The sequence below is a fragment of the Lissotriton helveticus genome, chromosome 6 (genome assembly GCF_964261635.1).
Source record: "Lissotriton helveticus chromosome 6, aLisHel1.1, whole genome shotgun sequence".
NCBI lineage: Eukaryota > Metazoa > Chordata > Amphibia > Caudata > Salamandridae > Lissotriton > Lissotriton helveticus.
Window position 1 is genome coordinate 215,024,905 of NC_136067.1, and position 26,655 is coordinate 215,051,559.

The 26,655-nt window shown below is 46.9% G+C and overlaps 1 protein-coding gene across 1 annotated transcript in view; it reads left to right on the plus strand.

The window, feature by feature from the left end:
- The window catches only part of CDC5L (cell division cycle 5 like), a 253,054-nt gene that overhangs the window by 112,402 nt on the left and 113,997 nt on the right, over positions 1 to 26,655 (plus strand). Inside the window, exon 10 of the mRNA XM_078647614.1 lies at positions 13,238 to 13,400. Coding sequence (XP_078503740.1) covers positions 13,238 to 13,400 — 163 coding nt within the window. The remainder of the gene's footprint in view (positions 1 to 13,237; positions 13,401 to 26,655) is intronic.

Sequence of the window (26,655 nt, forward strand, 5' to 3'; positions counted from 1 at the left end):
CAATTTTTTGCTTGTACGCGTTCTGAAATGCGTGTTCATGAGATATTTCCCCCCAAGCACGCAAACAGCGATTGCGAACAGTAAAAAAAGCATTGCGAGCAAGCAATCCCGCTTGTTCGCGGAATTTCTGTGTGTTCGTGTAGATTTTTTACCGTTTCGCGGACATTTGCTTAACTCTGTTACGCAAATTCCACCCACCCTTAATTCTGTACCTCTTTTCCGCCCAGTGTGTTGCCACAGTACAATGTTTGCACTATGATAATTTTATACAGCAATAGACCAAAACACGGAGAGGCCGCAACCAGTCCTGCCAAGTATCACGCATCAGGCGTGACACTAACGCATTTCAGTGTGGTGTTACCGCATCACCGCACTGAAATGCATTGTCACGCATATTTGCCCTGACCTCACAGCTCTGAAACTGGCTGCCTTAATCTCTGCCAGGTGCTAGTTCGCGCGCTGGTGCCTCTGACACCTGGGTGCCGTGCGCCCAACCCGGGCGCAGCAATTCATTGCCAGCAAGCTCTATCTAACAGTTCAAGATCTGACGTGCACTTACTGCTCTCAGTGCTATAATGTTAAATTTTTGCTCTGCCCTGCTTCCTAGAGACTCGGGCGGGGCCTGCCCCTCGCCTGGCTGCTGCAGCTAAATTGTGTGTTGGCAACTTGGCCGTGGCGCCATGTGGGGACGCGACGTCACGTCCCGCGAGTTAAATTAGAGGTGGAGGCCTGCTGCTCATTAATGGTTAGCGGGTGGCGCCGGAATCGTGAGGCAGAATACTTTGGGGGCAGAATACTTCTTTCCGAGCCTGGAGCGAGTGAGAGTGCTGCAGCCAGTGACTGAAGTCATGTCACATCACAGAGTAACACCGATTGCAGTGGGGGGGAAGTACAGGCAATCGGCAGAGTCGTGGATACTTTTCTTCGCACCTCAGCTGTCTGGCCGCCGGCGCTCCTCAGCAGGACCAATGGGCCCTGCTTTCACCCGCCGTTATGTAACTGCACAACGCAAATGGCTGCTGTTCACAGAAACATCAAGATAAAGATCAGGACCAGCTGGGTGAGTTCGGCCCCTCCCCGGTTCCACTCCCAGAGTCACTGGCACCAGGCAGCATGTCGGCAAGCGGGAAGGCCTGATCCCAGCCCATGGGGCTCGACCTCAGCAGCCGCAGTTTATTCTGTAACCTGTTCCACCAGGGAGATCTGCATCAATGGTGTGCGCAGCAGCTAACAGAGTAAGTGATTAAAGTGTGACTTGTTTAATCAGCTGCCTAATGTACTTTCCTTTTTGAAGCGCGTCATTCAGCCAGCAGCCTAAAATTACATAAGCACCTCTGCATGCATCAGTCTGCACAAAGTTGAAGTCAGCAGCCCTAAAATGCTTAATTATCAAGCCGACCGGCCTCTCTGAGTGAGTGTAACCTTTAAGGTCTTCTTAAAGTTCTGGACCGGCAGGCAGTTTGACCCGAGGGCGCCGGCGTTGCCTTTATTTCTCTGGCCGTGGGTTAATATCCTGCTGCGCAGTGTTGGCCCACTACATCTTGAACAGTTTTATAGCTAGCACAAATTCGACCGAAGATGTTGTTGCAGTGCTATCATAGTAGGAAATACTAACCAAGTTTCTATTTTTAGACATAATGCTCGAAAAGCTGCATTTTACCTTTGGCGCATATTGGCATCTCGGCCTTTGAACCTTCGGAAAATACTCTGGCATTTAGAAAATACAAGCGTCCCAATCTTCTATTTATAACGTGGTTTGAGAAATGAAAGCATTTTTTAGGGGCCAGAACTACTTTAACACCCAGCCTGTCTTCCATCAACAAAACAGACACCCACTCGCCTCTGCCGCAGCCCTCGTGGTTTTCTTGAGGTGATGTTACTCGCTGGTTAAGATCAAATCTTAAATTGGTGATAAGTGGATTACTGAACACCTCGAGCAATTGAGGTAAATGCCACTTGACCCCTGTGATTGGTAACTTTGCTGGCTAGAACTTTAATTGACTGATCCCTATTAGGTTTTACAAATAAGTTTTTTTTCAAAAGTCTGTGTTTTCCATGTTATTGCCCTCCCCCGTTTTTAGGTTTCGACTTGGCGAGGGGCGAAGCCCCTCCCAGCTCGAAATCTTTTGTTTTCAGTAGTGATGTTAGAACCGCCTCTGCCTCTCATTGGCTAGCTCCATAAATGGAGGCTAGCCATTGGGAGGCAGAGGCTGTCAATCGCGCTTTCTCTCGAAAACGCGATTCGGGGGTGTTTCTGGTGCTTTTTTTAAGCCCCGCCCCTTTGTCCCGGGCCGCGCTGCGATTGGCTGCCGGCCCGGGACACCCCCGTGACGTCATTCCCCGGGCCGCGCTGTGATTGGCTGCCGGCCCGGGACCTGACTTGTTTTTTTTGGATCCATTTCCCGGCGCAGACACGGGCAGACAGAAGCATTCATGATGTACCTCATGCTAGACTTATGGTAAATGCCTAGTTTTCTTTCCACAGAAGCGCCGAGGTTTGTGCAGAGTTCCGCGTGCTCCAGGAAACTGCAGAGTGTAATAAAATTCCAGGCAGCCGGGAAGAGTGCCAACATCACTTTAATACGCCGCGTTATTACGGAGGTGTGCTGCTCGAACGGCAGTAAAATACAGTAGATGACTCTGAAAATCGCATCTCTAAAAAAATGTAACCAAAGCTAGGATAAGGCTGCAGCAGTAGAAAACATCAAAATTAAAAGCAGTTGTGAAATGCTGACACCATTAGTACTCGGTCACCACAGCTGTAAAGCCCAGCCTCCCACCCCAGCGCTGCGCTCACTATTCCACATTTTGGCTTTCATTCACCCTCTAAAGCCGGTATGTTTCTGTGGACTGACCGCGCTAATGAGGGTGTAACAGACAGCTGTTCAGCTCAGATTCATGCCCGAGATTTGAGGTGGATAAACATGATGCTCGGCGGTACGCAGGGCACGGCGGGAGAACAGCTGTGCGTGGCTTCGAAACCGCGCCGTGGGCCCGAGGCAGCGAGGCGGAGGTCTCCCCCAGCACGTACGCTGCAGAGTATGTGCGGTCCCAACTCCCCAGGGTCCACGCTGCTGTCCTACAGTACAGTAAACGGGAACCTTCACGCGGCCAGTGTGTAAGTTTGACGGAGCAGTAAGACTCTTCCCTGCCCTGTGCACTCGGGAGTTTTGCTTTTTGTGTCCAGCTTGGGGAAAGCACCGCACCCAAGGATGGAGAGAAGGTACTACTCGAATTTTCAAAGGATAAAGTGGGGACGGACGGGCGGGAGCGAGGCGGCATGATGGATCTGGCTGTAACGGAACGAGTCAAAGTGGAAGGGAGAGACAGGCAGGGGGAGGGTGGGAGACAGGCAGCTCGGGGAGCAGGGAGGGAAGAGGTGGGAGTTGCGCTGGCGTTGCCTGCTCAGAGCAGCATCCGGCAGCACTCCTGCGCCCCCAGCTCTCAGGAGGGACCAGCGCCGAGCAGAGAACTCGAGGAGCTGGGTGGCCAGACGCCTCTGCCTGTACCTGAAGGGGGAGGTAGCCCCGGGTAGGAGCACGCCCTGCAACCTTGCCAGAGCCGCAGTCTTGACCCAGAGGTAATGTAAAGCCTTGCTATTAAAGTACCTACCACCACCGATGTACAGGTGTAAATGTGTTTAAGGAATTTTAAAAAGGGGGCTTTGGGCATATGCGAGGTGGCTCTCTGTAATGTCTATTTGAATAAAAGTTACAAGCACGTTTTTTAACGAACTGCTAACAAAATTCGTGTAGTATCTGGGATACTTGTCTAAATTGTTATACATTAAAATGTACTAATCAATGCTAATTACCGATATCGGATAGCATGGTGGTCTGTCTTGAAGGGTTAGCGCAGACCGGGTGCACGTTTTTGGCTCGTTACCGCGGCACCACGCACAGGTGTAGCCCGCATGTTCCTGCCTCTCTGCCCAGCCCACCCAGTCCTTATAGGCATGCTGATATGAGTTTGAGAGGCGTCCTGTTACTGCCCTTTCAAACACCCGAGGGCCCTATCAAGAAGTGATTTTTTTGGCGCAGAGCCGAGCACGTGTTTTAGGAGCCTCCAGTGCGTAAAGTGAATTAATTCCACCTAACATGTCCCAGAGATTGCGCTTTATTTTTAAACAACTCAACTCATAAAAAGATAGAGGAGAACCGTGTCCACAGTTTCCGAGCTATACTATCTGAAAATGAAACACCAACTCTAATGTGAGAAATATCGGGCAACATGAATTCACTTTACACACCGCAGGCGCAATTACACAGGGGTGCATTGGCACATTTAATCAATCTAGCCTTAGCAATGTACTCATCGGAAGTTTCATCTAATTTACATGCTTGAATACTGCAATGGATATCGAAAGGTGGGAACAAGGATGCTAATTTAATTTAAGCAAAGATAACAGGGGTACTCCGAATTTTGTTTACGGTCAAGAGGTGGGAGTAGCAAGTAGCAAAACAAAACAGGAAAAACCTCTTTCAATGACCTAAAACTAGTCAACAATATTGGCAACCAACTCGATTATTTATACAAAGGGTGCATCTGGTGACACAATAGACTTGTCTCATATTTGTTTTTTTATTTATTCTTCATTATGCAAAAAAATGTCTTTTATATATATATTTTTAGATTTTTCAACAGTTTTCTTTTACATGACATACATAAATAATACATTTAAATAACGATTCACATCCAATTGTTCAAGTGCATGATATTTACTAAAATAGATGTTCTAAATAGAACCCCTTATCAGCAAGTGTGAGCATTCATTCTAACATACATACACACCCTTTCTCACATGCAAACAACAGTGACAAAATACATAAAAATTTGCAGGCTTTATAATGGAGTGTTATTGTTGTCCAATACAAGACTCCTCGTAATGTAGTCACAGTCTGTCAGAAATCATGAAACAGTAATTGTAGAATCGTTGTGATCTATCTTTGTATTATTTTCCACTTTTAGTTTTCAATTTATCATATCCGAGGGTCTTTATATGCGTACAAAGACCCTCGGATATGATGACACCTTTCCACAAGAGGCCATGGATTGAATGGGCAGTAGGTGTGGGCTCTCTTCCGACTCCTGAGCAGGAAGGGTGCAATCCAATGTCCAGCGTGAGCAGGTGGCATTGTAAAGTTGACAAATATGAGGAGAATTGTAACAAGCATTTTGGAAAAGTTTGAGCTATTGGCATTGTAAATGACAAAATTTGTATTTATGTGTTGGTTTTGAAAACAGATAAATAAATGGCATTGTCCTTTACATTGCCAATAGCTCTAACTTTTCCAAAGGCGAAACCGTTGCATTGTAAATGCTTGTTCGGTCTTGGCAGTAAATTGTACTTTAATGTCAAAGGGGATTCGCTAGAGCACTGTCGTTTCCAGCTGATGGCATCCCTACACCTCCAAGCTGAGTTAAGTGATGTCTTTAAAGCCCCGTGAACTTGACTTGTTCATTCATTTCCTCAGTTTCATAGGAAGAGTTTCAGGACCTAGTTGTTAAGGGGGGATATTTTTACCACCGGATTGCACCATGCACATTTCTGCCCCGGTTGTGAAGTGTGATATAAGCTGGCCATAAAATACGTAATTCTTCCAGCAAAGTGCTGCCAGTGAAGAAATGTAGTTTGTGTGTAAGCCATACACTTAATTCCATAGGTCATGCATGCCCGTTTTAGAGACCCCCCATTTTTTTCATCCCAGGAAAACCCCTAATGTCAAGGTCCTCCATTTCTGGTGCTTTGCATAAGTTTTAAGATGATCTTAGTTTCTTGTTGCTCAAATGGGTGTAATTGCTGCTATTTATATGTTTCCCCTCCTTTTCGTTGCTTGATTTTGCGCGCGAGAACGTGTCACTCATAGTTGATGAAATGTCACTCATAATTTCACTGAAATTCCTAAAATGTCCCACATAGCAATCTGAAACCTTGGCAGCTATGGGCAACAGCTGTGCCCGGACCCAAAATCACAGTATAGCCGTCCTTAAAACGGACGATACCGAGAGAGATTCCTTAACGCGGGCGTATACAGAAACTATATTAAAGGGTGAAGATGACATTTGTTACGTTGCAACGCCATCTAGTGCCCATTGGAAGAATAGCTTTTAAAATCAACGAGGGAAACTGTATCGCGATAGATGTCTCTTCAGAGAGAACTTTTATTTCAGTAGTAGCATTTCAAAGTACGGGGAAATTAATTGAATGTTTGGGTTACCGTAACAACCGTATTAGTAAAGGTAGGATGTGATTAAAAGGGGAACGGTAATGCAGGACCATACTGCACTGTTGTCTTTTCATATTATCCACTTTAATACACAATGCCTGTGTTTATTTCTTTATGCATATTTATTTTTTACGGCACGAGGGAATAAAGTAAATTGACCCCAATCCACTTGGGGGTTAAATGCATGTAGCCAGATAACTATATCACAATAACTTGAATGTATGAGTATGGGCCAAAATGTTTACGTCTGTAAAGACACTTTAGAACGGGATCTGTGAGCATTAATTAATCTCTGGTTTCTCAGATCAGATATGCTGTATGAATGTGTCAATGTTGTAAATAATGTGTTATTGAGACACCTTATTTTAACTAGAAGTATGTATTTGAGTATGTATGACACCAAGAGGAAGTCATTGAGGGCTGGGAGAAAGACATTCATCCAGTTTAAACAAGTGCATGCTGGGATCTGCAGTCCGTGAACCGGGGCTGCAGTACTTTATTCCGTGTAATAGTGGTCAGCTGTGCTCCCATCCAATAGCAGTGTGGAAGGCATGTTCAAAAACACGGACCAACAAGCCCCGCCATCACTGGCAATTGACAAAGGCACTACTGCTGAAATGCATCATGCCGTTCTTCAACAAAGGAAATCCCTGGTTACCCCGCTGTGTCTTTTGATCTGCTTTCTTAAATGGAGGGAATTTTGTGGGTGTGTGTATATGTATATGTGTATATGTATATGTATATATATATATGTATATGTATATGTATATATATATATATATATATATATATATATATATATATATATATATATATATATGTATATATAATATCGCTCAAAAGCTGCCACACTTACGGTGGGTGCTCCGCATACATCATATACATGTCTGTGCGTGTTACTCACTGGTGGTTGCTACTTTGTGGCTATAGTTAGGTTTAATTTTCCAGTTTTTATTTTTGTAATAACTTTGGTGCTGTTTGAGGAATCTGTACAAAACTTTCCATGCAATTAGGCTCCATCTTGTAAAGTTTTGTGGCAATCCGTGAAGCATCTATCGCCATGAAAAAATGCGGGACAGTGTCACAAAAGCGCGATTTACTTTGTGAATTTCCATTGGAAAGTTTGCTCTCGAATGCACAAATAAAATCTAGTTGGAATGACACCAAAATTGGCATAAAATTCGAACTCTACTTAAAGTGTGGTGTTTAGATTGAGCTTACCTGACCATGCATGCATTCTCTGTTGCAAGACATATAGTGGGCTTACCAATAAAATACAAAGGCTTGCCCCCTGCTTACCTCTGTTGGCTTTGCGTTCAATCTTATTTGCTTATTCGTGTCCAAGTTTGTGAATCTTGTGTTTTTCCCTCCTAAGGAGTGTCGGCTCTTTGACATTTCTGTTTATTGGCTGCCCGTTGCTTTCTTGCCGATGTGTTTCGACCCTAGCCAATCCATGTTGCTTTCACACTCTTTGCTCTTCTTCCCCGCCCTCGCTCACCTCTCTTGCCTGTTGCTTCTCCGCCTCACCCCTCCACCTACAGTTGTTGCTTCAGTTCACCCTTCGTTGCACCTCCCTTGTGCCCTTTGTGTTGCTTTCTCTCATCTTGGTCCTCCCTGTTGCTCCTCCCCCACCCGCGGTTAAAAAAAAAAAAGCCTTCATGCTACCTAAAAAAAAAAAAAGTATCCAAATTGGTAAATTCAAAACGCATGGTCAGCGCTCCTACCAAAATGATGCGGGACCCGCAACATAGTGCTTTATTATTATTATTTTTTTAAACTGTGCTTTGTGTTTTTTCCCATGCTGCAGAGATAACGCCAAAACCTATTCTTGTCGTTTGATGTAAATCTGTTCTTCAGTTTTTGAGGAAAAGATGCTTGCGGTGGGTATGAACGGGCAAACAGTAGTAAAAAGTTAGATATCCGGACCAATGGTTTCCAGATTGGCTTTGATTAGCCTATTTAAAGTGGATAGCAGGTATATCAGTTGATTGGCCACAACAGGACTCAGGACTCTTTTTAGTGTGTGCTTGTATACATGCGTGTGCAAATGTGTATGTATGTATGTATTTGGAGAAATGGAAACCCCTTCTCTCTGCCTTAATGTGCGTAATTAAAAATATATTGTAGTTTTCTACTGTTAGACGGGGACCTGGAGGGTCGGCCGAGCACAAGGGGAGAGGCCTCCTGTGAGGGCCGTCCCCAGCGATCGTACAGACAAGTAACTTCCCCCCCACAGATGGACACCACACGAAGATCAGATTAACACCTTTTATAGGCAGTTCTTGAAGTAAGGTAGTACGATGCAATGAGATCAGGACACGATGATCCTCTCACTTCTAGTCTCTATTAGGGAAGGGGGTAGCGGGACAGTCTTGGTACCCGTAGGTACGGCGGTGGAACGGTGATAGCTCACAATCCTCGAGCTCGGTGTTCGGACGGGTCAGACCGCGGCAGCGCCAGCAGGTCCCGAAGAGGTCGTAGGTGGCAACGGGCCGCGGCAGCGCCAGCAGGTCCCACGAGGATGAAGGTTGCAACGGGCCGCGGCAGCGCCAGCAGGTCCCACGAGGATGAAGGTTACAACGGGCCGCGGCAGCGCCAGCAGGTCCCACGAGGATGAAGGTTGCAACGGGCCGCGGCAGCGCCAGCAGGTCCCACGAGGATGAAGGTTACAACGGGCCGCGGCAGCGCCAGCAGGTCCCACTAGGATGAAGGTTGCAGAAGGCCGCGGCAGCGCCAGCAGGCAGGACAATAGTTCACAAGGCAGGGCTGCGGCAGCGCCAGCAGTCCGTCAAGGATGAGTTCGTCGCGGTGTCTCTTGACTCCAGGATACAACTGCCTTCCTGTTCTGGGGCTGCCTCAGTTATAGGTCTGGCACTCTTTGATGTCCGGACCCTCGCTCTTGGAGGTCGGGAGGTCCGGGATGAGGGAGTCCAGACACCCAGCAGGGGGGTGGAGCCAGCGCCCGGGGAGGCTGGGGGTGATCGGCACCTGGCGGGAGAGAGCCATCGACACTTCTTACTCCCATTGACCGGCCAAGTGGTCCGTTCACCTCCTGGGTGGATGGTGGTGCCGGGATGTCGGGGCCTGGCCAGGCCCGGGGTTGGGGTCGAGCTGAGGCCACGCGGCCTCGTGGTGCAGTGTCTAAGATGGCGGCTGGCCCGGGCAAGGGTGCTGACGGTGGCCCAGGCCAGGGACACAGGGATTCCCAGGAGCAGACGTCCCATGGGGGACGGGTTGGGGGTTGCTTCTGCGGGTAGTACCTGGAAGGCCGGTACCAGGGCCCTGTCATGCGGGGAGGGAGCGAGCCCTTCCTGGGGCCTGTCCAACATCTACCTTCCGGTTTCAAAGTCATCTGGGTACACACCAATAAATGGGACATGTATTAGGTTTCAGTAACTTTTTTCCCCTGTAAAATAGTAACAGCATATGCACCTTAGCTGCCATGGGGTTTCCAGCACATAGCCAGGTGTCTAGCATTTTTGCTAATATCCATGCTGTAAAGCTACTTTGCTTTGCAGGGCCTCTCTCTGTGTACCCAACGGTGAGGCAAAAGGATCAAAGACCATAACAGAGTCAGAATAGAAACGTCACTTGGTCCTCTGCTATTGGGATTGTGGGGGAGGGAGGTAAATGTGCATAGTAACTGTCTGATTCAGGATGTAGGCATTGATCTAGAAGTCAGAGGAATAATTTTACCCCTGTTTAGGAAGCTGGCTCTGTATATGATATCACTATGTGGTTATACCGTGTACAGAGTCAAGGGGTTTCCCAAAAGAGTACAGGGCTCCATGCAAAGCCCAAAGTGCTCTATTTGTGGTAGTGTGGGCGAGCAGCCTTAGGCCTAACACAGAGGAGTGTAAGACATTTATTGCACACACATGATCAGTAATGGCCACACGACACAAGGAGAGCCAGACCAATTTTCTAAAATTATGCTTAGCTTGTACTTTAAGACCCAGGTCTTCGTAATAAGGTAAGTACGTTTTCAATTAAAAATACTTTTCACTTTCAAAAATCGACACTTAGGATAACATTGGATATCAGGAAAAACAGTATTTCAGTTTAACAGTTAAGTATCGAGCTTTTAATTTCAGTCTTTGGAGCCAAAAGTCCGCAAGGGCCAGGGGTCGGGTAAATACCAAAACTGCACCACCAGCAGCATAGGGGCAGCTGGATGCAGAGGTTAAAATCCGAGTTCGGCCTGATGTTTTCCAATGGTGATATGGGGTGCCTGGAGCCACACTGCTTGCAGATAAGTAGATCGGTTGCAGGGGCCAAGCTTTGCGGAATAGGTTAAGCACAGGAGTGGACCATAAAAACAGCATCAAACATATGCTACCAGTGGCAAAGGGGCGGCCGGATGCAGAGTGCAATTTCGACATCGGGCGCCCAATTCTTTTCAGTAAGGATTTTCTTCATGGTAAAGAGGCTGCAGGCGCTGCACTGGAGGTTGCAGGAGAAAGACAAGCGACAGCAGAGGAAAGTTGGGTTGTTGGGGCACTGTTGCTTCAGCTCACCAAGGCTCAGGGGCTTTGTTGCAGGGAGTTCCTTTGGACGTCGTAGACTTCTTACCAGAGCCGGTCGGTGGGGGGATGGGGGAGGCGGGACGAGCCTCTGGATTCCCATTGCAGGTGCTGTCAATGAGGGCAGGAGGGGGCAGCCTACGCTGGGCACAAGGTCAGGATCGCCAGGGAGACTTCATTGCACAGGTGAGCAACTCGGCCCGTGGGCGTTGGATGCAGAGTGGGCTGGGTACGTGGATACGCCGGGATCCGAAGTCTTTGGAGTCGTTTTTTTCTGGACAGGTCCTCTGTCCTCAAGAGATTGGAGTCTTTAATGAAGACAACAGTCTTCCCAGGGGTTTTGATGGTCTTCCTGCAAGGCAGTTGTTGTCTTCTGGCTTCTGCTGCAGGATGTCGTCTTTCTTAGGTCATCTCACATCTGGGGTCCTAAGTTTAGGAGCTGTTTTTAAGGGAGTAGTAGGTAGGGCCAATGGGAACCTCACCTGGGGTGATTACACCATCTATTATGCCATCCTCCTGTGGGAGGGGACATAGCCCTGGTTGGATGGGCCCCTCCATCCTCAAGATGGTGGGGAATCAAAAGTGTGCTTCACCAGGTTTCCCTTCACCTTAGGAGTGGGGTTGGCAGAGATGGGCACACCTCCTGTCTTTTTTAATCTGTCCGCAGGTTCTCCTGCCCAAAGGCGGGTGCAAACCAGGGGCTGCCATCTGCTGCTAGCAGAGGAGGCTGGGGGTCGCATTACAAAGGCAGCAGGTCTTTGAAGCTTCCCTCTTCGAGCACTGGCCTATGTTGGGGGAGGAGGCATGACACCTCTGCCCAGGATGTGCATTGTTTGTGGTCCCAGGGAGCAGGGGCTATCCACCCAGGGAGTCCAGAAACATGTCTGGTGATGGCTGGCAGCCTATAGCCGGTCAGAGACCTCACCAGGGTTGGTAAGATTAAGGGGGCACCTCTGAGGTGCCCTTTGGGTACATGGTACAATACATCCTACACTGGCATCAGTGAGGATTTATTGAAAGAAGTAGTTTGGTACCAAACACTCCTATAGTCAGTAAAACCTTCTTGGTACTGTGGAACTCGAGTTGTCGAGTTCTCAGCCCATGTATTCTCACTGGCACTTACAATATCGGGAAATCGTTCCCAATATTGTAGTCCATATCTGCTCTTGCAGATATGCCCTCACCCTGTAGTATAGTGCCACCTGCCTTAGGGCTGTGAGGCCTGCTAGAGCAGTGACTTACCTATTCTGCCAGGCAGTGTTAGTTGGCATGGCACCTAGACAGGGTTGACTTTGTTTCCTCCCTCATAGGGGCATGCAGGCTGCAAGGGCAGTGGCATGATCCCAGTGAGGGGATTCCTAAGGGACCCTCCTCAACTCTCAGGCACCAGGTACCCAGGGTACCAGTTACTAGCGACTAACAGGGTGCAGAAGTACCAATTGGGAGTTTGTTTTTAGGCAAGGAGCACTGGCATAGGGCACCTGGTTGGCAGGGACCTTGTGCACTACATTTGACACCACATCAAAACCAGGCAAAATGTGGTGGGCAAACCATGCAAAAAGGCCCTTTCTCACACCCTGGCGCAGGTTGATCGTTGGTGGAGTTTCTGGTCTTGGAGGTCTCAGAAGAATAACCTAGGCATAGCCACACAAGGAATTGGGAAAAGTCTGCATTGTACTGAATGAAGTGGGTTTAGGCATTATCAGTATGGTCATACTTTGAGAAAACAAAGTGTCATCGGATAGAAAGATCTACGGTAGAGTGCCCAGAGCTGCAGTTTGAAATTGCGTATTATTAGGGTTTAGAACCAGAGCTTAACCATTGCCTTTCAGTAGCCTACAGGCTGCCTGACTCCACTCCTTCCCGCCTGAAAAGCTGATGAGTTTTCCCCAGTGCACTTTTGCATCACTGTTGCTTAAGAGCGGTATATGAAGAAAACTTCTTGGAATCACTCAGAGGCATGGAAATCCATAAATGCACACCTGGGCATACCCTAACGTTTGCGGATGAAAATGTTTTCGCATAGCAATTCAGTGTGCAGATAACGCACAGAGTAGAGGTAAATGCTTACAACCCCCCCAAGAGGCTTTACAAGTTTTGGCAATGTCTCAGCTTGTCACCTTGTCTCATTGTGGGCCCTAGCCACTCCTTTGTGGTGATCAATTTGTTCAAATAAGTGACAACAAACCCTAAGGCATTCTCATTATTTGGTAAGTTTAGCAACTAGTCAGTGTACTCTCATCATCCTTCTCTTTTTTGCTAACCCCTGTAGAAAGTTATTTTGCTTGTGTGTTGTGTCTAGATGAAGTGTCATGCAGGCTTTACATAAAAGATCATGCATCAGAAAGTCGTTTAATTATTATCTAACTGATTAGTCTCTTTATGGGCTAAGGGTATAAACATTAAAATTATTATCCCTTTTTGTTGTTCAACTGCTTTCTAGAAAAGCACAACTCAGATGATATTTCCTCTTTGTTTCTTTTCTAGAACACCATCTCAGGGTTCGGAAGGGTTGACACCTCGTGGTGGAATGACACCTAAACCTGTTATCGGAGCAACACCTGGCAGGACTCCACTGCGAGACAAGTTAAATATTAATCCTGAAGATGGAATGGTGGATTACAATGATCCGGCATACATTAAGCAACTGGTACTTTATTTGAAAATTTCAATACCACCTTATAAATCGGTTTGGAAACCAAAACCGATTCTTTTTTCACCCAAAGTTAACTTAGTATTGGTTTATTTTGCCTTGGTTAGGCTTGGGCCTCATTGGTGAAGAACGTGTTCTTCATATCCGTATCTAGGCGCTGCAGACTATCTTAATGACCAGGAAGCAATTTCTCCTATTGGTATATTCAGGCAGCATCGCTGAGCTGTTCTACCTCAGAAAGGCCTCTTTTGTCCTTTCAGGTATTTTACTTGTCCTTTAATTCACAGGAATAATCACTGGGAGCCACTTTTTGCCATAATAAAATCAAAGCAGACGGACTCGGCCCCTCTAGTTCTCTTCGACACAGAGTGAATGAAATTCATCCGCTGGCAGTAGTCGAACTCTGCAGCGATCCAGAACTAGGATTGCAATTGAAATGCTTCATGAGCAAGGCCTTACCGTTCCGAGGCAGACTTTCCTGCTCTGCTGGACTGTACATGTTTTATTCCCACCTGGTCATTTACAATGCAATGAATCAGATATTTAAGTTATAGGATTACACCATGTTATTGATTGTGCCTATTTGGGACAGACTGATTTTGCATGAGCATTTCATATCGATGGCTATGGGGAAAACATATGCCTGCCTCAGGATGGGATTCTTTCATAGTTAAAAGAAATGTATTTGTCCCTATCCATAATTACTGAACGTAAATGTCTGGCACTCAATCCAAATTTAGCCGTCCACTGATATAACTACAATAATGAATGCTAGTAGCAAGGGTTCCACTAAATTCCAGGACAGAAGTGAGTTACTACTGTTGTATTATTTGGAATTGAAAGATTTTGCTTATAGCAAAGCGTCTTTAATTTTAGTTTAACCTGCTAAACCTAGTCATGATGCATGATAAGCCAGAATGTCAGTGAGATGCACGTTCACACAGCAGTCAAATCCATGAGCACTACCTCCCGTCTCAAAGCATGTCCTGTTATGGGAGAGGAATGGGAAACTATATTTTGTGAGTAGAAAGTCTAACCAAACAGAATTTCTCGTTCAAGAAACAATGATTACATTTGCCTTGACCTCACCTTGTTTTCCCTTCCCTTCGCCTGTTGTATAGGTAGTCACTCCTAAACATTTGGGATTAAGGAACGGTACCTGGGGGTCTTGGAAGTTGGTATACCTTTTTCAGCTAAACAGATATCGGCAGAATCTCTGAAAACCAAGGATAGTGGGATATTTTAAAAGAGATGGTTCAGTGCTTTAAATGGGCCGGTACTCACCGGTACTGAGTACCGGCACCTTTTCATTTTCTCCCCTTGAGTACCATCACTTTTTCTAGAACGAAGAGAGTATCGGTACTCAAGGGGACCTGACTTTAACTGAGGCAGCGCTCCCTTCATCCCTCAACCAAGGCAGCACCTTTAACAAGCACTGTACGGAATCAATCACAGCAGCTTGTCACCAGGACACAGCGTGAGCTGCTTTGTAAGTCATCAGAGCAGGGGTATGTCTGCAGAGTAATTTACGTATCCATTGATATTTCACAGTGGGGCTAAGAGGGGGCTGTAAAATCTAATGGCTGGCGGTGGGAGGCACTGTTCAGGACATAACAAAGGAACATTTGCTAATGCTTTTACTGTCGTCACACATCTAAATTGCCTTCTTGCGTGTTTAAATAGGAAGGGGTCTTGTTACCAAACTTACTGATTCCTATTTTATCGACCTTGGACAGACTGTAAATCCATTAAAAAATGTGAGGATTGGCACCTGGTTCCCCAGTACAGACGTAGTCAGCTCTGGCCCTAACTCAGGTTTGCAAATGTTCCAGGAGAGACTTGTGTACTAGACAGATGGCTCAGTGCGCTGTAGGCCACAGGTTCGATTTAAGGCAGGCTGAAGCAATATGTCATCCTTAGGCAGTTGATAAAATGAATACGTTTTAGTTAGATTATCAAAAAATCTGTTATGCAATGGCCTCATTAATATTCAGACCTTGAGGTTTGATACATAAACTGTCCTCATTTCTTTGGAAAGCTTCGCATTACAAACTTTATTTTAAACCGTTGGCAAGCACGAGTGGTTCCCTTTAAAAAGTACTACTTTTATGTACAGATTACAAAAGCGAAGCAAATGGGAAATATTTGCTGAGGTGAACTTTGTGGATGCTGTATTCAGAAAGGAATGTTTACTGAAAGTCATAGTAAGTGACAGTGGAGGCAATTTAAATCTGAAACTTACTAACAGTATATGAGCAGGAGTGAATGAATCTGCCTACCACTCTGAAGGAAATTGGACCTCGCAACGGTTTAACAGCAAAGATAAAGGGATTATTGAGTTGGCAAAAAACGAATAAACTGAATTGGGAGAAAGAAGTAAGATAAGCATTGGCAAACCAATAGGTCTTGTAATGGGACAGTGAAAAAGAAGCTTTATGAAGCGGCCAGAGAAACATGGAAGGATTGGCAGTGGGAGAAGGTAGAAGAAACATGATGGGGAACGGTGGAGGGGAGAAGAACCAAGATGGAGGAGGAAAGGTTAAAAAAGCACCGTGACGTGGCCAGCGTTCATGATGTCATATCGTTAAAAAAAAGAAAAGACATAGCACCTGAATCATAGCGCGAGCTGCGGATGAACACTATTTAAAGTTCATCTGCGTTTGCTCCACCTGCTACTGAAAGAAAAGGAAGTTACTCATGGCAATCACTCCCCACTTAGAAGACAGCAAAGAAGAGTGACAAGGCTGCAAACTAATGGGAAACAACGGGTGGGTTCCAAGATCATTATAAAGCACAAGGGTCTCGCAAGCAAGAGTGCGAGCGCGTGCTCGTGTAGAAGAGATGTACAAAGGATTAGGGCCTATTGGATCACACCGCATGAAACTACAGAACTTCGTGCATACAACCTTGTTCCCCCTTAGCACTGCCCTGGTGCCCCCCCTAAACTCTGCCCACTGCTCTTTTTGGTGAGTACCTGCACTTATTTTTTTCCATTTAAAGCACCAAGATGGTTGCAAGATCCATGATTGTATGACTTCCTTAAAAGATAGTTGTGACACAAAAATTGAATTAGTTATTTTGACAGAAAAACAGATTGCGGCATTGGTGTGATCTACTTAGAGCTAAACGTAAACTTTACATGAAGTCCAGAAACTGTTTGAACTCCCTTGAGAAAATAGATAATATGCTAACTAAATAAGAGTTATTTAGTGACTGGCTGTATGGAGTGCTGGTGAAACGAGTTTATTGTGATGAAAAGGTAAAAAGCACAGCCTCCACAGAGCCAATCCATGCCACTGAATGCATCCTTACGTAACATTGCCAAGGAGCTGGAATTGTAGGTTTTGATAGTTTCAGAAAACACTGGAAAGAGAGTAGAAACAAAGTATGCATTTAAAACTAGTACCTGCCAGATCATGTTTCGAAACACTTGCAATGAAGTGCTAAGTCCTGCATATGCACAGCAGTACAGGTGGACCAGAAGGTGAAGTTCAAAACCTGTGCAAAATGCAAGTTGTACCTATGTTTATAACAAAATGTCTTTACACAGTCGTCTGGCTGCGATAGACCAATAGGAACATTAGGGTGCCACCACAAAAATGACATTATCAAACTCTCCTTTGCTCTATAGTTAGGGTTGCCAGATTTTCACAACCTAAAACTGGGTGGCCCCAGCCAAGAAGGGCTACATGGTGCGAGTCTGAACATGAGTGGGCAGAGGACGCAGGTGGCTTTGACCTCTCCTCCGAGCCTGGATTCCTCCCGCTGTCATGAAGGAGGGCGCCACATATACTGTGGTGCTCCGTAGAGCAGCTGAGGCCCTTGACCTTGATCTTCCTATAGTCACTCACAAGACCAACCTCCTTACTGAAGTGCTTCAGCCGGCGGCAAGTTCTATGGAACCTCTGCTCCTGTTTAATGAGGCCATGACGGATGTTTTGATGGGCACCTGGGCTAGGCCAGTCACAGGGTTCCTATGGATAAGAACGTGGCCAGGTGTCATCGCCCCGCACCGGGTGACCCGCCTTTCTGACTAAACATCCGACTCCGGAGAGCCTCGTCATTCAGGCCTCCACTTCCCAAATTGCGTTCCCTACCGCCCCGCCGGATAAGGAAACCAAAAAGCTGGAGCAGTTTGGCCAGAAGTAATTTTCCTCTGCCATCTTGGGGCTGCGGTCAGTCAACACCGCATGCCTCTTGAGCCGCTACTCTCACGCTGTGTGGGACACAGTGGCGCAAACACTGCCCCAGTGCCCGGAAGAGGTATGGGCTATACTTTCCCAAGCTGTTGCGGAGGGGAAGGATGCCACGAAGTTCGCCATTAAGTGTGGGGTGCACACAGCGGATTCTTTAGTGAGAGCGTGCCTGGCTCCATCCACTGGGTTTTCGGGGGACATCCAGAGTTCCCTCATGGACATGCCTTTTGATGGTACTCGCCTGTTTGGCGATAAGGCAGTGCACTGGAGCGTTTCAAGGACTCTCGGGCAGCGGTCAAGTTTTTGGGTCTCTCCAACTCACACCCGCCACATCTACCTTTCGTTCCTTCCGAAGGGGCGCCCCTGCCCGCTCGTTCAGTCAGAAGCATGAGCAGAACCAAACTCAGAGTGGGCGTGGAGGCCACTGTGGCAGCACAGGGGGCCAGGCCAGCGTGCGGGTCAGTCCACCTCCGCTCCCACACCATCTGCCTCAAAGCTTTCCTAGCCCGAGCTTTGGGGTGCACCCCACGCCAGTGGGCGGCAGGATTCAACATCACCTCCCCCACTAGCATTCTGTCACTTCCAACAGGTGGGTGCTGCAAATTGTCCAGAGGGGTTACTCCCTCCCCTTCGAGTCTACCCCCCAGTGATGCCACCTCAGTTCCACCGCATGTCGGGGGATCACTTTGCGCTTCTCCAACAGGAAGTCCTGACACTCTTGGCCAAGGGGGCCATCGAGCGCGTTCCTGGGCCAGAATAGCGGACGTGGTTGTTATTCCCACTACTTTCTGGTCCCCAAGAAGGATAAAGGGGGGTTGCGCCCCATCTTGGATCTCAGGAACGTCAATCGCTTCCTCCGGAAGGAGAAGTTCAAGATGTTGACTCTGTCTCAGGTCTTGGCTGCTCTCGACCCTGGAGACTGGATGGTAGCGTTGGACTTGCAGGACGCATATTTTCACATCCCAGTCCTGCGGTACACTGTAGGCCAGGAGCATTTTCTGTTTGCTGTGTTCCCCTTCGGCCTTTCCAGCACCCCTCAGGTGTTCACGAAAGTGATGGCGGTGGTCGCAGCTAACCTGCGCAGCTCAGGGGTGTCAGTCTTCCCCTACCTCGAAGACTGACACCCCAGGCAGTTGTCACCCACCTTCAGACTACGGCTGACCTCCTGCATTTGCTAGGGTCCTTCATTAACGTGCCGAAGTCGCACCTGAGTCCCTCTCAGAAGCTCCCCTTCATCGGAGCGGTTCTGGATTTGACGCGGTTTCGGCTTTATCCTCCCGAGCAGCGAGTCTGGGATATTCAGGCTATGATTCTGATCTTTCAGCCTTTATCCCGGGTTTCAGTCACAATGACCCTCCAGCTCCTGGGCCTGATTGCCTTCTGTATCTTGCTAGTGCAACATGCCAGGTGGCATATGCGGACTCTGCAGTGGGACCTGAAGTTCTAGTGGTCACAGCATCAGGGCAACCTGTCCGATCATGTCCAGATCTCGGAGGGCACTACACGACAATTGCAGTGGTGGTTCACGAATCGATATTGGGTCAATGGCAGATCCCTCTGCCTTCCCCAACAGGAGCACACAGTGGTGATGGATGCGTCCCTCCTGGGATGGGGTAGCCACTTGGGAGAGGCGGACATCAGAGGCCATTGGTCTCCAGCGGAGTCCCGGCTCCATATCAACCTTTTGGAGCTTCGGGCGATCCGACTTGCACTGTAGATATTCCTTCCCTCTGTCGGGGAAGTGTTGTGCAGGTGTTCACGGACAACACCACCGGCATGTGGTATTGCAACAAATAGGGCTGGTTGGGGTTGTGGACCCTATGTCAGGAGGCTCTGCATTCTGGACATGGCTGAACATCAAGGCATTACCTTGGTGGGTCAACACCTGGCAGGTACTCTGAACGCCAGGGCAGACAAACTCAGCCGCTGGTGCTTGATGGATCATGATTGGTGTCTGAACTCGGACGTGGCGCGAGGTCTCTTTCTGCAGTGGGGAGAGATCTATTCGCCACGGAAGAGAATGCGCAATGTCATCAGTTCTGTGCGTTGGAATTTCCAAGGCGAAACTCGCTCAGCGACGCTTTTCATTGTGAGTATAGCTGCGGTCTGTTGTACACCTTTCCGCCACTTCCTAGCTCTGCCTAGAGTGCTGAAGAAGATTCGGCGCGGCCGGGCCCAGGTCAACCTTGTGGCTCCGGATTGGGCACGAAGATACTGGTATCCCAAGCTACTCAACATGGCGATCGATCCTCCGATCCAACTGCCTCTTCTGGAGGATCTTCTGTCGCAGCAGCAGGGGACGATCCTCCACCCAAACCTGTCCAGCTTCCACCTTCATGCGTAGAGATTGAGCGGCTGCAGTTGATAGCTTTCGATCGTCCTCCTGAAGTCTGTGATGTCATTCTGGCAGCCAGGCATCCCCCCACTAAGATGGTATATGCCTGCAGGTGGAACAAATTTGTGGCATGGTGCACAGCAAAGGCTCTGGATCCCCTTTCTGGCCCTCCTTCTGAGGTCATTCTGTTCCTGTTGTCCTTGACCCAGCAGGGCTCTGCTCTGGGCACTATCAAAGGTTATCTTTCGGCCAACTCCGCCTTTCTAAGGCTTCCAGATCAGCCTTCGCTCTTTAAGTCCCCGGTTGTTAACCGTTTCCTGAAAGGCATTAAACACACGTTTACTCATGTGCCTTTCATAATGTCTCAATGGTACTTAAATCTTGTCTTGACCTGTCTGATGTGCGCTCCCTTTGAGCCCCTTCATAACTGTCCTTTCCGTCGTCTCACTCTGAAGACTGCTTTCCTGGTAGCTATCACCTGTGCCAAAAGAGTGAGTGAGCTCCTGGCTCTTTCTTCTAAACCTCCTTTCCTTTCTGTTCATCCGGACAAGGTAGTTTTAAGGACCGATCCTTCTTTCTTTCTAAAGGTTGTCACGTCCTTCCACATCGGGCAGACCCTCACTTTGCCCACTTTCTTTCCGCCTCCGCCTCCGCATCCTTCAAAAGAGTAAGAGAGGCTCCACCGTCTGGACCCAAAACGTGCGCTCTTATTCTATTTGAAGCGCACACAACAGTTCTAGGTGGATGACCAGCTCTTTGTTGGCTACGTGGAATCCAAAAAAGGTCGGGCCGTGCACAAACGGACCATCTCTCGGTGGGTTGTTCTCTGCATCAAGGCCTGTTACTCGTTGGCTAAGAAGGAGCCTCTTGTGGGGCTGCTTGGCCATTCCACCAGGGCAACAACAGCCACTACTGCCTTGGGACGTGGCGTTTCCTTGCAGGACATTTGTCAGGGAGCTACGTGGGTCTCACTGCACACGTTTACCAAGCATTACTGCCTTGACAGTCAAGTCCCGAGAGACCGCTTCTTTGGCCGTTCTGTTCTCCATGACTTTGTGGTGTAATCTTATTCGCAGACCCCCTACCGGAGTTGGTTTTGCTGGGGTATCTATTCTAAGGTAAGGAATCTATCACTAACGTGTCTCTTTCAGATGCACAAGTTACTACTTGTGTAACGATATATCTGTAAGAGACATTAGTTAGTGATAGATTCCTTACCCCCCACCCATCCTTCCTGTTCTGCGGACTGATTACTATGGTTAAAGTCATCCCCTTTTAGGGCCCTAGTTTTATGCACCAATTATCAGTATCTTGCATGGCTCTCTGTTTCGGCGCAGAAAAGTTGTGTACAGAACAAATACAGAACAGTACAAATCCAATTTAATAAAAATGTTGCTTCTCCCTAAATACACTTTTTTATTTAATACTATTCCACTCGAGTTCCCAAAACTTTGGTTTAAGAAGGCGCAGGGACTTTTTACAAAGTTTATATGGGGAAATAAGTGCCCTAGGATCGCCCAGAAAAAACTTAAAAAGAAAAAGGAGTATGGTGGGATTGCTAGCCCGGATCTTTACTTGTATATGTGTGCATTTCAGTTAAAAAACTTCCGACAATTAATGTTGGAACACTGTGCGTTTTCACCCCTTTTTAAAGCACTCACATGGGCTTTATCTCAACATGCTGATGGTATTCTTCTAAAATTTGGTAACCCTAAATTAAAAAAAAAATTAAATTGAAGATTCTGTTGGCATCAGTAAAACTTTGGTCACAAGTAAGTCGCCTCTTAAAAATTCCATATTATAATGATAATACCCCGATCTGGAACTCTCCTGGGACACCAGTATGCTTGACAGACACATTGGTGTTACCCCAGAGAAATTGTGGAATAATTTCTTGGGGCCAATTGATAACGGAGGGAGATCTCATTTCTTGGACGCACCTATCAACCATAACCGGAAACTTGATCTCAAAGTTTAAATATTACCAATTAACAAGCTGGACAAAAGCAGTTGGAAAAGAACTAAAAGGGAATTAGAATTTAGCACTAAAGATTTGTTCTAGAAGCAGTAAGGAAAAGGAGGTGGCAGATTGGTACTGGCTATTGGTACAAAATGGAGAAGAGGAGCAGGCCTCATTTATGGAGATTTGGAAGATGGACCTGTCAGCTGAAGAACTTGAATCTATTGGGCAAGTATCAATGTCACTTCTTTGGTCTTGTATAAACGCTGCACCATTAAAAAAGAATGTCCTATTCACAACTCATAAAGCATATTGGACCCTGCGGAGAATCTCAAAGATGGGAAATCGGGCGATCAAGAAATGCCCCAAATGTGGAGAAGATAACGCTAATGAGGTCCATATGTTCTGGAGCTGTCCGGTAATTTCTGAATTTTGGAACAAAGTGGGTAAGACCATATCAGATGTTATGGGGATGGAAATTAAACTAACTTCTAAATCCGCAATTTTTGTGTTACCTCCTAGTGGAGTTGGGTGATTTAATATTAACAAAGAATCATAAAGGTTTGTTTTTTACCTTGATTCTCTTAGCCCGTAGGGAACATGGTATTAAATGGATATTATCATGCCCTCCCATGGAGAGTGAATGGATTTATTCCATTCAGAGTATAGCATGTTTGGATCAAGCAGGCAATTTCACAAAAAAGACCAAATATTGGGAAATCTGGGATAATTGGGTCGAGACAGGGGCACGACATATATAATGAGGTTTATGATTTTTAAATATCTTGGTCAATGGTTCACGATCTTTGATTTTTTTAAGTAGATTTATGTGCTTCTGGGTCCTTTGATTAATAATATGCTTCAGACATGGTCCTGGGGACTAGTCTGAGTGGGCCACTCACTGGTAAGTGAGATTACATGGGCCGTTTTCCTTTTCAAGATTGAGGTTTGAAACCCTAAAAAATAAAAGTAGTAGTCGAAGGTGCGGCTCTGGAGATACATAGTATCCTTTCTCCTCTGTGGGGGTGAAACCGGACCGGTAATTAAATTTCATCCTTCAGACACTTGAAGGGGTCAGAAAAAAAACATCTCTCTCGATTTTTATGGAAGCATATTATCTTTAAATGAGGACAATAATAAAACATTTTTTTTAAAAAGCATAACATTTCATACTGATCATTTAATCCAGCCGGACTCATGGTACCTAGGTTCTTAATCCATGTAGTTTCTCTACGCCACAATGTTGTGTGATAATCTTTTCCCATGACCTCATCCACCTTTTCCAGTATAGTAAATCTGATCTGAGGGATAGTATGGGAAGCCTGTACCCAATGTGTCGCTAAACTTGATGTGAGATGTCTATTGCGAATAGTGCTTTTATGTTCTATGATTCGCGTTTTCACTTTTCTCGAGGTTCTCCCCTCGTAAACTAGCCCACATGGGCACCGGATGGCGTATATTACACCCACCGTGTTACAATCCGAAGTGTGCTTTAAGGGAATGTTCTGTCCTGTTCTAGGGTGTGCGAATTTATTGCCTGTTATCACATTGCCACATTGGCCACAATTCCAACATTTACTCATTCCTTTATGTGTAGGAGTTTGGATTTTATCTTTCTTTTTGAGAATTTCCCTTACGTTTTTTGGACGGCTGTGAGCGAACAATGGTGAACCTTCAAATAGGTTGACAAAATCGGGTTCTTGTGAGATAATTTCCCACCTGCTCTGGATAATCCGTTTAATTTGTGCGGCTTCTGTGGATTGTTTAAGAACAAACTCCATGCGTTTGTTTTCTGATCTAACGGATTTCTGTAGTAAACTACTCCTAGTTTTAGTTTCGCTTTCTCTATTGCTCTTTCCAAAATTGTTTCATGGATACCCCAGCACCCTGTAACGCTCAATTTGATCTTTGAAGAGATCTTCACACTTGGTTGTGTCAGATGTGATCCTTTTAATTCGAATCAATTGTGAGAACGGCAAGTGGTCCTTTAATGTTCTTGAATGTGCACTAGAGTAGTGCAGTGCATTATTTACATCCGTGGGTTTGCGATATACAGAAGTTGAGAGACCATGTGACTTTTATATATCTCAATATCCAGAAATTGAATCCATATTGTAGGTGGACTTGATTCTGGGATTTTTGCCATTGATCTCTTGTATACATTCCTCCAAGTTCAACCTGTTGCCATTCCAAATTACCAGTATGTCGTCGATGAATCTTAGATATAAAACTACATGTTTCTGCCATCTGGGGTTGTTTAAAATATGCTTTTCCTCAAAATGCGCAATAAATGTATTCGCATACGAGGGGGCCCCCGGAAACCTCATTGATGTACCTGTTCGTTGAAGATAATACTGGTCTTTCCAACTAAAGTAACTGTGATATAAGGAGAAATGGAGTAATTCCAATAGGAATACTCGAAACTCCTCATGTCAAGTCAAGTCAAATTAATTTATATAGCGCGCTACATACCCAGAGGGTCCCAAGGCGCTTGAGGAAGGGTGGGGAATTACTTGTCGAATATCCATGTTTTAAGTTGCTTTCTGAATGCTGGGTGGTTCTGAGTGAGGCGAAGGTGAGTGGGAAGTGAGTTCCAGGTATTGGCTGCCAGGTAGGAGAAGGACCGTCCTCCCATGGTGGTTTTGTTGATGCGAGGTACCGCAGCCAGGGCTTGGTTGGAGGAGCGTAGCTGGCGGGAGGGGGTGTAGAAGGAAAGTCTGGTGTTGAGGCATTCGGGTCCAAGTTCGTAAAGTGCTTTGTGTGCGTGGGTTAGGAGGCGGAATGTTATCCTCTTATTGACGGGAAGCCAATGGAGGTTTTTCAGGTGACTAGAGATGTGGTCTTTACGCGGGAGGTCTAGTATGAGTCTGGCTGATGCGTTCTGGATGCGTTGTAGTTTTTTCTGAAGTTTTGCGGTGGTACCGGCGTATAGGGTGTTGCCGTAGTCCAGGCGGCTCGTGACCAGTGCGTGGGTGACCGTTTTTCTAGTTTCGGTGGGGATCCAGCGAAATGTTTTTTTGAGCATGCGAAGAATGTTGAAGCAAGATGATGAAACGGCGTTAACTTGTCTGGTCATCGAGAGTGAGGAGTCCAGGATGACGCCCAGGTTCCGTGCGTGGTCCGTCGGGATGGGAGCTTTTCCTAAGGCCTCTGGCCACCAGGAGTCATCCCAGGCGGAGGGGGAGGTACCTAAGATAAGGACTTCGGTTTTGTCTGAGTTCAGTTTCAGACGGCTGATCTTCATCCACTCGGCTACTTCTTTCATTCCTTCATGTAGGTTAGTTTTGGCGGTGTTCGGGTCTTTGGTGAGTGAGAGGATCAGTTGAGTGTCATCAGCGTAGGAAATGATGTTGAGGTTGTGTTGTCGTGCGATGGTCGCGAGGGGGCTCATGTATACGTTGAAAAGGGTGGGGCTGAGTGAAGATCCTTGTGGCACGCCGCAAATGACTTCAGTGGCCTCTGACTTGAATGGTGGAAGGCGGACTCTCTGAGTTCTTCCGGTGAGGAACGAAGTGATCCATTCCAGTGCTTTTCCTTGGATTCCGATGTTTCTGAGGCGTTGTAACAGGGTGCTATGACAGACTGTGTCGAAGGCTGCGGAGAGGTCGAGGAGGATGAGGGCGACTGTGTCTCCATTGTCCAGAAGAGTTCGAATGTCGTCTGTTGCTGCGATGAGGGCGGTCTCAGTGCTGTGTTTGGCTCGGAAGCCGGACTGTGAGGAGTCGAGGGATTTGTTGGTTTCGAGGAAGGCGGCGAGTTGGTTGTTGACAGCTTTCTCGATGACTTTGGCCGGGAATGGAAGGAGCGAGATGGGGCGGTAATTTTTGAGTTCGGTGGGGTCAGCTGTGGGTTTTTTCAGAAGGGCGCTGAGTTCGGCGTGTTTCCAGCTTTCCGGGAAGGTGGCGGAGTTGAGGGAGCAGTTGATGACGTCTCGGAGGTGTGGTGCTATGATGGAGTATGCTTTGTTGAAGATGTGGTGAGGGCATGGGTCTGTTGGGGACCCTGAGTGGATGGAGTTCATCAGGCGGATGATGTCCTCGGTGGAGATTGGGTTCCAGTCATTAAGGATGTTCAAGGGGGATGAAGGTACGGTAGAAGGTTGGGTGGGTTGTTTTCCGGGTTGGTTGTCGAAGCTGTTGTGGATGTCTGCGATTTTGTCGTGGAAGAACGAAGCTAGGGAGTCGCAAAGGGTTTGGGAGGGAGTGATGTCGTTGGAGTTGGCAGTAGGGTTGGTAAACTCTTTGACGATGTTGAATAATTCCTTGCTGTTGTGGGCGTTTTTGTCTAGTCGGTCTTTGAATGCGGCTTTCTTGGCAGTCCGGATTAGTTGGTGGTGTATGCGGGTGGCGTTTTTGAAGGCGTCTCTGGTGTTGGTGTTTGGGTCTTTTTTCCAGGCCTTCTCAAGGGAGCGACAGAGTTTCTTGGATTTCTTGAGATCATAGTTTAATTCATCAGTATCAGAATGTAGTAACCGCCATTCAACTGCCTCCAGACCTTCATCATGAGCTATTGACGTATATATAACGGCACAAAGTCAATTGTACAAAAAATGGTGGATACATTTATCAAATGACTCACAGCATCCAGTTTTAGTAAGCAATCGGTAGTGTCTTTCACATAGGTTGTCCACTTCTGTACAAGTGCTTGTAAGTGAAAATCTACGAACCGTCCAATAGGTTCGTGTATCGAACCACATCCTGCCACGATGGGACGACACAGTGGATCTGTGGCATGCTTGTGGATTTTCGGAAGCAAATAAAT